The sequence below is a fragment of the Anguilla anguilla genome, chromosome 8, assembly GCF_013347855.1.
Source record: "Anguilla anguilla isolate fAngAng1 chromosome 8, fAngAng1.pri, whole genome shotgun sequence".
Classification (NCBI taxonomy): domain Eukaryota; kingdom Metazoa; phylum Chordata; class Actinopteri; order Anguilliformes; family Anguillidae; genus Anguilla; species Anguilla anguilla.
The window spans coordinates 11144141-11156883 of record NC_049208.1 but is presented as its reverse complement, the minus strand read 5'-3'; the positions used below and the strand labels follow the sequence as shown (position 1 = coordinate 11156883).

The window sequence follows — 12743 nt, the reverse complement described above, 5'->3', positions numbered from 1 at the left end:
ATGGGGTACTCAGTAGTATCCCTGATTTTTTATTTATTAAAAAAAAAATTATTTTAACTTTTTATTTATCTTGTTTAAGTTGGTCCACGGTTTGTCCATTTTACTCATTTAATGCACTGTCTGTAGTTTCCTTTACACTACCATTGATCATCTGAGGAAATGTAAGAGAAAGGAAAGAAATTGGTGTAAAAAGATAAAGAAAACGATAAGAAAAAAAAGGAGGACTGAGCTCCAAGGATCTTTCACATACTGGTCTTTCACCCTGCTGTACTAGTATGGGCAGGATAGACATCTGATTTAGCCTAGCGTATGTGCTGCGTGGGCCAGTTTCACGTGAAAGTCGTCTGTGGGCATGTCACCATCTGGTGGTCAGACTAGTTGTATTACAGCATACAGTGTTAACATTTAAGGTTACAACGAATCTAATATGCAGGGGTTCCTCCCATTGGTCCTTCAAGTCTGTGAAGGTACTTGATGTTGAAAATTGAATATTCAGTTGAATTAAAGCTGGAAATTCCATGCATGATGGTTGATTTTTGGAACCCATGGATGCCATTTTGAGTTAGGGAAATTTATCAAACATAGGAATGGCTGTGAATAAAGACATTACATTACACTGCTACATCATTCTGGATAAGGCTACTTTAAGAAGAAATGGTCATTAATCTATTACTATATTGATGAATGTATACACTGTATGAATTTTCTTTCCATTCTCCTGTTCTCTGTGTAGTCGCACAAATTTGCAGGGGGATTCCAGGTCTTTACCTGTGCATTCTTCATATTGGACCATAAACGTCATCAATTACAGGGTCACGTGAATGTACAAAGGGCGAATCATATCATTGAGAGTGCCTCACATTCATCAAATTGTTGTTGCCTACTCTGTATCACACCCCACCTACCCAAGTACAGAAATGTGCAAGGGGCATGGGGGCATCCATCACACAGACAGGGAGAAAAATACTGCATTTGGCTTCTATATGGATCCGTGCATAGAACAGTGTACCGTGCATAGAATGCTTTTGACAATATTTTGGTTAATTTTTGTTGTCTATTGCAACATACAATTAAGAAGTGTTTTACTATTTTGAGTAATTGTTCATTTAAAACAGCTGGATACTCAAATGCAAAAAAAGTACAATATTTTACTAAAATGAAAACAGCATTTTATTCCGCAACTGCATAGATATCAGCAAAGCTGGACTTCAAGGAAAATAACAAAACCTATATACAAGCAGCAAGGGGTCAAGTACTCACAGCCACAAATGCCCAACTCCCAGTGCTATCACGTTTAAGCCCTAAATATATTAGTGTTGATTTTAGATGCCAACATTTGGTAACCTCTAAGTTTGGGAAAATATATTGTGATCATATTGCATACTTCTGAAGCATAAAATAGGCCTAATGTTGCTATGCTAAACTGTGAATTAATTAATTGCAGTCAGGGTTGAAGATCAAATTGTTTTATTGTGCTGTTGTAATTTAAGGTATGAAATCCACATACAGTTAAATAAAAAGTATTGGGACAGTGAAACAATTTTTGTTTTGGCGCTGTACTCCAGCGCATTGGATTTGAAATGAAACTGAATATGAGGGTAAAGTGCAGAATGTCAGCAATAATTTGAGGGTGTTTACATCCATATCGGATGAATCGTATAAGAATTGCGAGCCTAGTCGCCCCAGGGGAGCAAACGAAATGGAAATCAAACGCTGTATTGCAGTATTGTCAAGGCGTGGCGCCAATACTACTGCGCCAGGGGCGTTTGTTGATATTGCGTCTACGCGTTTCCCTTTTTTCTCGCTTTGCCCTGTATTTGTAGTGTTTTACGACATTTCGAAGTTTTACGGCATAGGTGAAGCTAGGTAAACGAGAGCTCTAGTTGGAGGTGGGTGGAAAACGTCGCTGTTTGTGGATGATAAATTAGTAACTTTACAGAACTATATGACTCGATGTATTTTCTGCGTTTCGTTAATTATTACAAGTCTTAAAACGGTATTCAGTAAAGTACGATCTGTGGGTTGGCTAGTCTGCTAAGTAGCACAGCTGCGTTTTCAGCGGGGCGTACAAATAGTTAACTTCAGTTTTTGGACATAACCGAAGTTACATACTTTTAAAAACTGGCTAACGTTATATATTTCTAGTGCCTGCTTGAATTGACTTATTGGACTCTGACTATCCTGTCATTAGCTACTTGCTCTGTCTTGCTCTCGATCTCACAGCAATTTTCCAGGTGCTAGCCAGCGGTAAAGTTGCTTGTTAGCTATGTTTACAGTAGCCTAGTCAGCAGTTATCGTGTAAATTTAGTAACATTTTTATTTCACAATGCATGGCTTATCAAGTTGGACTTAGAAAGAGCTGTCACTCAAAACCTTCTTGCGTTTTGACATGACATTTATTTCAGAGTTAGCGAATCAGCAAAAGTAGAAAAACTTAGTGTTCGACTGTAAATCCAAGACTACACGTTTGTGTTCCGCATACAATGTCTTAATGCTACGTCGTGTGCTTGTGTGGAAGAGACTGCAAAAAAATATTTACACGAAAATACGCTCCAACATCAGATGAGCTCCGTCTGTGTTCAGACAACTGTCCATACGTGCTACGGTGAAACTGAGCTGTGCATAACGATGCACTGGTATACTATCTGTAGTAGGTCAGTAGCTTCATAGATTTAAAGGTACAGTTTTTTCGGCATGAGAGAGATTATGCAATTCCTTTGAACAATCACGGAAGTCGAATATCGTCGTCCTTTCGTATTCAGTTCCATGGTACTCAAATTAACGAAAGGAACCGAAGCAAATATAATCTTCAACATTACACTTTGTAAGACAGCCGGTAAGCTCTGATCTGCTTGCTAACAGCGAACATTTAAAGAGTCGTAATGAATTTATTTCCTTCCTTCTGCAGATCTGTAAAATAACTGTCATGATTGTTCGGTGGTTCACCTCCTTGTGGGTGGTTCCACGAGGGCGCATTGGAGTGGCGAACTCCCTGGTCAGACGGAGACATCTAGTGGAGGTTGATCGCTCTATTTCATCAGGTAAAGCACTGTGTTTGGTATTCGTTCCCATCTGTGTTCGGCACGAGTCTGGAATCTGTCCTTTGTCCTTGAACTTGGCAGTTCCTTGCTCCGTAAATGGAGTGGTGTTGAAGGATTGGCTTTGTAATCATAAGAAATATTTATGGAATGAGCATGTGACCTCAGTTTAGGAATCCTGGCTAAATAATGTTTCATTTTCCAAGGTTTTTACATTTTATTCTCCTTCGTCCGCAGATATGTCTGAATTTCGGAAGGTGTTTTCGAAAGCGAAGCACATCGCTGTAATCACCGGAGCCGGGGTGAGCGCGGAAAGCGGGGTGTCCACGTTCCGGGGTGCAGGTGGCTCCTGGAGGAAGTGGAAAGCGCAGGTGTGGAAGACTGGCACGCGGCTCAAGTGCACACGCAACAAACACACACCCCCCCCGCACACCCACGCACAAGGTCAAAGGTCAGATTAGTCTTTCAAGCAAAGATGTGAATGAATACCATTGATCCAGTAGTCCAGAGGTCAAATATGCGTTACACTTCCTGAAGGCCTGCTAGATTGCCTGCCTTGAGTTAGCCATCAGGGCATGTGACTTGCTTTGGTTTGTTTTTCTCCTGTTGGGTCGAAGCTTGTATTTGATCTGGGGCTCAGTGACAGTTGGTTTTTCGTGATTTCCTCTAAGTTACATCAGCAGGCTTATCTCCCAAGACCACTACTATTGTGTAACAATAGCACAACTACTGACTGCAAAATACATTGGTCAACATGACTTTCAGATAGTGTAAGTAGTGTTGTGTTACTTAACCTCAAAACTCACCAAAAGAATCGTTTGAGTGTGCAACTAGTTAAGGAGCATTGCTAGTAGGTTTAGTTCTTATGTGTGATTATTCCTTAGTCCCTATCTGTCAGCTATAGAATCAGGCCTCTGTGAGGTCATAATGACATTGCCCTCTGTGGAATGACCTCTGGTAGACTTCTGCATTCTCAGGAGAATTAGGAAGCAGCATGGGAGTTGATTTAAGCAACCCATACTTGGTGTGTGCGTGTGTGTGTGTGCGTGTGCGTGTCTGCTTCCGCATCCATCCCCAGGACCTGGCCACCCCCGAGGCCTTCTCGCGGAACCCGTCGCGGGTCTGGGAGTTCTACCACTACCGGCGGGAGCTGGCCCTGTCCAAAAGCCCCAACGCGGCACACCGGGCCATCGCGGCGTGCGAGGCGCGGCTGAGCCGACAGGGCCGCTGCCTCACCATCATCACGCAGAACGCCGATGAGCTCCACCAGCGGGCGGGGTCCAAACACGTACTGGAGGTCCACGGTGAGTGGAGCCCAGACCTCACTGGCCACCGTTGTGGGTCCAGTTATGACTCTGCTTCTGGTTCCAGTTCTGGGTCTAGTTCTGGTTCTGGGTCTGGGTCTGATTTGGTTTTGGTTCTGGTGCTGTGGTTTCCATTAGCGAATGGAAACTTCTGTCCTTGTTTCTCTCAGCGCTTTCAGAGTTGTTGCCTTGCCATCCTCATAGGTTTCCTCTCGGTGTTGTTTTCTTTGACTGCTTTGGCTGCCAGCATTGGCTCTTGGAGGTATTTTATTAAGTTGGACTTAGGAGTTAGCTGTCTTGTTACACAAATATAGCAAGAAAAAAAAAAAACTTATTCAAATGGAGTCAGGAGGATTTCTTTCAGTTGAATTTTACCCAATTCAGAATATTTTTAAAATGTTGTCAACTTCTTAATCCTCACGTTGTGATGTACCCCTCTCTGTGTAATTGCTGTCTTTGAGGAGCCGCAGATATTAGACAGGGTTCTTACCGTGGCTGTTATCGCGACTGTCGGTGTTTTGTTGCTAATTTGCTGCCTTGATGTAGAACATTGGACCCTGGAGTTCGGCCTGATGTTGGTGAATGTTTCCCTAGACTCGAGCACGCTAGCCAAAAGGCGCTCCTGGGGAACTCCGCTGACGTTAGCTGCGTTGCCGCAGTCCGTTTAGGGGACCATCACTGGGCCTCGGTGCTGCCAACTGCATTATAAATCCCACCCACGCTGCGCACATCTAGGCCTTAACATCAGACTGCGGTTGAAATATGGCTGCTAAGTTTTACCTTTTTGGCCCCAGCCTTAAGCGCGACCACACCCCTTAATCCAAACTGTCCAATGGGGAACGAAGGGCGATTTTGAATGGCTGAAAGCACAGACTTGAGACACCAGGAGGGTGTGGCCGCATGCCTGCGGAGCCTGAACGAGCGCCGGCATGCGCTGGCTCACCCGGTCCTAGCACGCCTGCGGGGACGTGTTGGCACCGCTGCCTGACACACCTGCCTGCTGCTGCTGAGTTCCAGATGCTGCTTTTTTGTGCTCAGTGCTGAGTGCTGACTGTGGTTCTGGGCGTGGTTCGGGTGGAGGTTTACTGATCTCCGGATCATCTGGATCGCCGCCACCCCATTCGCTGTCCCTGCTTCGTCTGACGGTTAAGACCAGTGAATCCGTGAAGCGCTGCACCCTCAGCTCGGTGATCTCAAGATGGAGATTATTTCTACCACATCTCATTAGGGAGGCTATAAGCAGATCTGAGTAAAATAGTTTATTTGAAATGCCTTTAAGACCTGTAGTTTTGAGATTTCAAACCCCAGTCCTGAGTGACTGCGGTGTCTGCTGGTTTTCACTGGCTCAGCATGTAAATCCTTAATTTAGCCTACATCATCGGTTGTCTAAATAGTCCCCACATTTACAGTGACTAGAAAACGAGAACTGGGGCTAGACATCAGTGAAGCTGCGATCCAGCTGGTGTCATTGTGGAGATGCACGTCATGAGCATTCTGTGCAGATTGCACTCCAGCGAGCCTGCTGGTTCTGTTATTCAGGTTTATTAACAGTCTTCTTCTGTGGCCCCAGGAAATCTCTTCAAAACCAGGTGTGTCAGCTGTGGAGAAGTGGCGTCCAATCACAGGAGCCCGATATGCCCCGCGCTGGAGGGGAAAGGGTAGGGAACCTGTGTGCGTTGAATAAAATCGCCCTGTTCTTGTTTCTGGGCACGCCTTGTTTTGTCATTGTTCTAAACGTTCATGTTTTTGATTCTGTGGTTCACAGTAAGCCCAACCCACATGTAAGCGATGCCAATATTCCAGTAGACCAGCTCCCCAGGTGGGTGCCCAGTTCCAGTTCTTACAGAAATATTTTGTTATGTACGCTGCATGGCCAAAAGTATGTGGACACCTGACATCCAATATCTCATCCAAAACTGTGGGCATTAATATGGAGTTGGTCTACCCTTGGCTGCTTTAAAAACCTCCACTCTTCTGAGAAGGCTTTGTACTAGATGTTGGAGCATTGCTGCAGGGATTTGCTTCCATTCAGCCAGAAGAGCATTAGTGAGGTCGGGCACTGATTGGGCAATTAGTCCTGGCTCGCAGATGGCTTTCCAGTTGACCCCAAAGCTGTTGGATGGGGTTGAGGTCGGGGCTCTGTGCAGGCCAGTCAAGTTCTTCCACAGCATTCTCGACAAAACCATTTCTATATGGACCTTGCTGTGTGCCCAGGGGCATTGTCATGCTGAAACAGAAACGGGTCATCCCCAAACTGTCAGGGAAGCACAGAATCATCAAGAATGTGATTATATGCTGTAGCATTATTATTTTCCTTCACAAGAACTTACCATGAAAATGATCCTCAGACCAAGGGGTGTCCAGATACATTTGGTCATGTAGTGTATATACAGTAAACTCATAATGTGACATTTAATTGCTTGCTGAGAACCAGAGTCTACAGTTCCCCAAAAGTCCCAGTTTCTCAGGAAAAGACAGGGAATTATGGCACGTACAGTCAGAGCCTGCTCTTCATGCCTCTGAATTAGGTGGCAGGATTCATGAAATGTCATCCACTTTCCTGGGCTGGGAGACTTGTGCACTTACACTGACTGTCCACTATGCGGCAGCAGAGCAACATGAGAGAATTGTACCGTGGGACTGCAGTTGACAGTATATGAAACCGTTAGAGATCTAACATGTATTTTTTATTATTTAGGCCCTGTGACCTCTTAGTTTTGTCACGATCATGGCCACGCAGGGTTTCTGCCCTCCTGTCTGTTACACCTCTTTTTATCAACTTTAGCCTTCACAGCAGAGAGCTAATTTTGTATTTTAAGTAGAGATGCCGTTAAATATCGTTTCCACACTCCTTGCCAGATGTTGCCTGTGCTCGTTAGTGTTGCAGAACTGTCGTTAGTGCGCTAATTAAGAGATGAGACAGACGTTGGATCTCCCCCAGTGCAAGCCAGCCCATTTATTCAGCCTTGAAAACAGTGTGGTGTTTAATGTCTGCCTTCTAAGTCCCCCTTTTATGTGTTGTGTAACAACGTGTGATTTTTTGAAAGCGTGTTTGCGCGTGTGTATGCGCATCTGCAACATTTTCTACCAATTTTTTTTTCTTTTAGTCACATGTGGTTCTTTTGCATAACTTAGCTTTTCCATTTTAGTGTCGATATTTACAGATGAAAGTCAGGCTCGTCACTTTTTTTCGAGGGCACAGCGGTTTTGCCCCGACCAGGATTTGAACCCGTAGCATCCCGAGTCCATTTCCCTGACTACCGTGCTGCCCCTTCCTGCCCCACAGGTGCGAGGACGAGGACTGCAGCGGGCTGGTCCGGCCCAACGTGGTGTGGTTCGGCGAGACGCTGGACTCCCGCGTCCTCACCAAGGTGGAGGAGGAGCTGAACATATGCGACCTGTGCCTGGTGGTGAGTGGGGCGGGGCCTCGGGCGGGACCGTGTGATGTCACCCTCGAGAGGGGGAAGACACCGGCTCCGGTGGCTTTGCGATGTACTGCGCGCTTCCCCCCCCGAGCACTGCCAGGCTCGCACTGCTTCCTGAAACACCGTCAAAGGCTTGCCGTCCTTTTTTTTTATTTTTTTCTTCCGCACCATCTGCATTCACAAGCGTGTGTTTGGATTGTTGGGAAAAGATGCGGTGCGCATGCTTACAGAATTCCAAAGGGTGCATTTAAATGCGAACGGGCGCTGTAGAAAGATTGAGTCTGCTTCTCTCTTTTAAAGGCATATCAATTTTTTTTTAATTTTTTTTTTTACTGCTGGCAGGTCGGTGGGTGAGCATATCTGTGTGTCGGTAGTGCGGTGATTGGCCAGGTCAGTGGAACCCCTGCTTCTGCTTCCTGATTAAAGGACTCTCTCTCTCTCTCCCACAGGTCGGCACCTCCTCCATCGTTTACCCGGCGGCCATGTTTGGCCCGCAGGTGGCGTCCAGAGGTGTCCCCGTGGCCGAGTTCAACATGGGGACCACGCCCCACACCAACCAATTCGCGTGAGTTTGGCGAGCGGCAGCCGCAGGCCGAACGCGGGTTTCGCTCGGTCTGGCTGCGGAGGTTCACTCTGCTCATGTCGTGGGTTATTGTTCCGTTAGCCGGTGGAGGTGCGGTTATGGTCGCAGGGTCAGTTTGACCGGCTCACCTGGGACGTCTTCTTCTGCAGGTTCCATTTCCAGGGCCCCTGCGGGACCACCCTCCCCCTCGCTCTGGCGCGCCACGAAACGGAGATCATCTAAAGGGCACGAGCGGGATGATCACCCCGCCCCCCGACCCCGCCCCCACCCTCAACTCCAAACCATCTCCGCATCCATGCAAATATCTATGTAATGTTTACAAAATGGGCTTGCGTCAGTCTTACCAAACTGCCTGCGCGTGTCCGTGCGCTTGTGCTTGTGTGTGTGTGCTTGTGCGCGTGTTTGCCTGCGTGTGGATGCGCGTGTGTGTGTGTGTGTTGGTGGGGGAATGGAGTGATTAAGACATTCCCATGAAGTTTAAACGCAAGTTCCCCAATGCCGTATTTCCATTCCACATGATGCGTTTCAGTACTTTATCGGGAGTGACTGAAATGGCGGTAGCGCGGCATAAGCGTGCTGTCGGTGGGCTTAAAGCCGCTAACCGTGTAGAGGTGCACCATTTCCTGTGCCGTAGAGAGGCGGAGTCAAAGGCAGTTCCTGTGCTGGTTCAGGTTCTGGCCGGTTTCCGTGATTGGCCTTTCCGGGAGTCGGCTCTGTACTGTGTTTTTTTTTTCCTTCACTTTCAGGGAGCGCGCTCACACTCACGCCAGGACACTCCAGACTTCCAGCTTTCTGCTGCGATGCATCGTCTTGCACTCACGAGAAGGTGCGCAATTTGGCTAATGAGATGATTTAAAAGCAGATAAATAACCAGCAAAACCACTTGTCCCCGGCCAGGAAGTGCATTTGACTACCGCTACTCAAAAGAGCAATATTTTAGGCGTTACATTTTTTATGGGCATCTTTGAAGTGTTATTTATACTGGGGAAAGAGGGCATTTATAGCAGGCTTGTTTAAAATGCTTTGTTAGCAGACTCCGATTCCAGATTTTCTTTGTGCTGCATTCTTTGGGAAGATGAATGTTTTTTACTTGCTGAACGTCTTTTTAATTCTGCAGATCCGGCAATTTAAATGATTTTTCAGTGTTAGCAGTGCATTGTGGGAGAAGGCACAAACTGTTACATACAGTACAGATGACCAAAGGAGCCTTAATGAGACTACAGTCTACAATGCATTGGCTGGCATGAATGGACAGGTCTATTACTGAGGTTTCATTAATCTTTAAGCGGTGGAGCTATGGATTGCTTTCAGGTAACTAACTGTCATATCTAGCCCAATTGGATCACTTTGCTCTCCACAGCAGAACAAAATGATTGGTTCAAATCAGAGAGTCACTGATGGAACATAATTCCTCCACCCATTTTCAATGGATCTATGCATTTATCAAATATCTGTTGCTGCTGAAATTGCCAGCACATTTTAAGACAATCAGTTGGTATGGAGTGATCCACGGGATGGAAATGTTATTGTAATTTATAGAATATTTAAATGAGTGCCTGTCGTACAACTTTGTTGTCTCCCTGCGGGTGCAGGAATTTTCCCAGAATTCCATGAATACGAGTATTCCATGGCGGGCAGTGTGAGGTCCGGGATCGAAAGCTTTGGCCTCGTAACATCCAAACTGTACTCTGATCCTGCAGGTTTTCCCGCTCTTTCTAAAAAGTGCTCTTTACTGAAATCAAAAGTGGTTCTGCTGAGATTTAGTGATTGTGTGCTTTGCTGGAACAGAACCTTGCAGCCTCTGCTGCCCCCCCAGAATCTGGGATTTGTAGTCCTGCGGTCCTCTACGCCTGTGGCAGTTTCAACAGCCATGTTCTGTGGGTCACGGTCTATAGTTTTGAAACGATCACTGCCAAATATGCACTCTACAGTTTGCATTAAAAATGAGGCTGAAGATTCACAGATTTGCGCGTTGTGCCTTCACCAGGGAAATGGCGTTATTTGCCGAGGACGCCTTCACAGACATAACTCAGAAACATCCAAATGACTGGACCTTCATCAGACCTGCATATGCAATTTTCACAGTGTCCTCCCATGAAATTGTTTGACTGAATTCATTCAACTGTGTAGTTCCAAGTTTTTATTTTCACTTCATCACAGTGCGGTGATCATGGGCAGTCAATCGCATGCAGTAGAGGGAGGTCAGGTAGCCCTAGATTGCACTGGGAGTGGGGGTGTGCACGTAGGCCTGCGGTTTGAATGCCGCACTCGTGTGGAAGTTCGCACGTCGCCAGGCTGCCAATCTCAGTTTGAAATTGACGTGAGGATTTAAATGAGGGTGTCAGGAAACCTGGCAGGTCTGTGGGAGGTGGTTACTGCAGTGTGCACAGTGTTTATTTTACACTATTGAGTTTACTTGGCAAAGTATGGAGTCGAAAACACTAAAAACAGGAGTTAATTACATATCAAATTGCAGTATGATTGGTGGAACCTAAAGTTTATTACTGTGGACCAAAATATATTTTGTATTTTTCTCTTGACAGTTGGATTTTTTTATTTTATTTTTGGGAATGGATTAGCATCTCTTTTTATACAGTGCTCTTTCCAATTTTACACAGATCCTTCTGGAAGACTTTGGCTATTTCCTTATGCAATAAAACGCACAATATGTTTTTTCCACTCGCTTTGTCAACCGAGTCTCTGTCCAGTGGGGTTTAGAACTGAAATCCAGCCATCCATCCATTATCTATACACGCTTATTCCTGGTCAGGACAACAGGGTTGCTGGAGCATATCCCATCATGCACTGTGCAAGAGGCAGGAATACACCATGGGCCGGTTGCCAGTTCATGCGCACTCACCATTCACTCCCATACTCACACCGAGATCCTCCAGTTAATCTAGCCTGCATGTCTTTGGACTGTGGGAGAAAACAGGAGGACCTGGAGGAAACCCGTATGGACACAGGGAGAGAACCAAAGTTTATTATGAAATATTTTCTGGACACATATTTAAGATTGTACATTCATCATACTGACTGCAGGGGGCAATGCTTAGCTGTGTTCAAATCAGTGTTTAAGTACCACTTACTGTATGTGCTTGTTCATACTGGCAGTTGGCACTGGTTAGTCAATGGTGCCCTATGATGACGTCCCCAAATATGTCTCCTGGATTTGGATGAATAGATCCAGAAGAGTGAGAAGACTGCCCCCTACTGGGTGACCAGCATCACTTAGTGTAGCAACCTGTGCCTTGTCCTGCAGTCTGCTATTGTGTTCTGACCAGAGTGCCATTCATAGCATCTAAGTGCATTATTTCTGAGCGTAGCATACATGTGGACTGACCACAGCGATGAGAAAAATCCTGGGGACTGGGGCAAATTGAAAAACCGCTAGATTATCTGCTGTGTGTTGTGGTGGTGAGTGCTTAGAGGCTGTGGGGTGGGGGGAACCATGTACTTATCACTGTGGGGAGGGTGCGGTGTTATCCCCCTACTTGCCGTGGTTGAAATGCTATTGACAGTTATTATGAACATTTTTTTACCACTTTCACAAGTGGTCTTGTTCTGAGCACGCTGCTATCTAAGCGGTCCACCAAATGTCCAGTGGGACTGAGTGGGATGTGTCCGCATTGGCGAGTCTGGTCTGGAGGAGAACCCATGGCTCAGTGTCAGCAGGAAAGAAACAAAGCTAGCTGCATGCTACCCCCCCCCCCCCCAGTTTGAATTATGCGGCCAGGAGAGTAGGTGAACGAGATTGAGCTGTGAGATAAATTGTCTTTGACACCTTATGAGAAACATTTCTGTCTCCAGTGAGATTTAATCCAGACATGCATTCTCTGAATTCTGAGGCTTCGGGCATTAAAGATGCCAAGAGGAATAATGTTATTTTACTGTGTCAACTGCGGATAACTGAATTACAATTTACTGCGCTATACTTGGTAAAATATCTCCGCGTAGCCTCATTCTCAGTAATCGTAAATTTCTGTAGTAGTGTGTTTTGAAGCTTGGTTATCATTACTCGAATATTTACAGCCAAACATTTCCTTATTTTAGCACTGAGTAAATTCAGAAAATGCATTATTTTCCTTCGTGAATTTGAGTTGGTAACTTTGAGACCGAGTGTATTATTAACAGAACGCACTTACACGTTGTTATGGAATGCGGCCACGACGCATTGCTCATATTTGCGAAGACATCGCAGGCCTGCTGCGACAGGCCATGTGGTACGCGTAGCGATGGCGAAGAGGCTGCTGGTGTCCAGAAGGGCCGCTCGCATTTCTCCCTGTGGAATTCAGCGGCGGAACAAAGTTGGTGCGGCGGGGCTGTCGGCTAGTTCAGAATCGCCCAGCCTTGCTGAGAATTTAAAGGAAACCGGTAGATTTGAATTTATCCG

General features: G+C 45.9%; 1 protein-coding gene across 2 annotated transcripts; it reads left to right on the top strand.

The window, feature by feature from the left end:
* Positions 1-1789: 1789 nt before the first annotated feature.
* On the top strand, positions 1790-11029 carry LOC118234556 (NAD-dependent protein deacylase sirtuin-5, mitochondrial-like). Of its 2 annotated transcripts, none has more exons than XM_035431158.1 (9): positions 1790-1889; positions 2909-3041; positions 3276-3409; positions 4117-4342; positions 5913-6000; positions 6108-6161; positions 7629-7752; positions 8217-8332; positions 8500-11029. In XM_035431158.1, exons 2-9 carry the CDS (start codon positions 2927-2929, stop codon positions 8570-8572), a joined length of 930 nt encoding a protein of 309 aa, XP_035287049.1. In that variant the 5' UTR covers positions 1790-1889; positions 2909-2926; the 3' UTR covers positions 8573-11029. The 2 variants fall into 2 exon arrangements, with proteins under 2 accessions (XP_035287049.1, XP_035287050.1); XM_035431159.1 differs by lacking the exon at positions 1790-1889 and adding an exon at positions 1919-2654.
* Positions 11030-12743: the final 1714 nt, after the last annotated feature.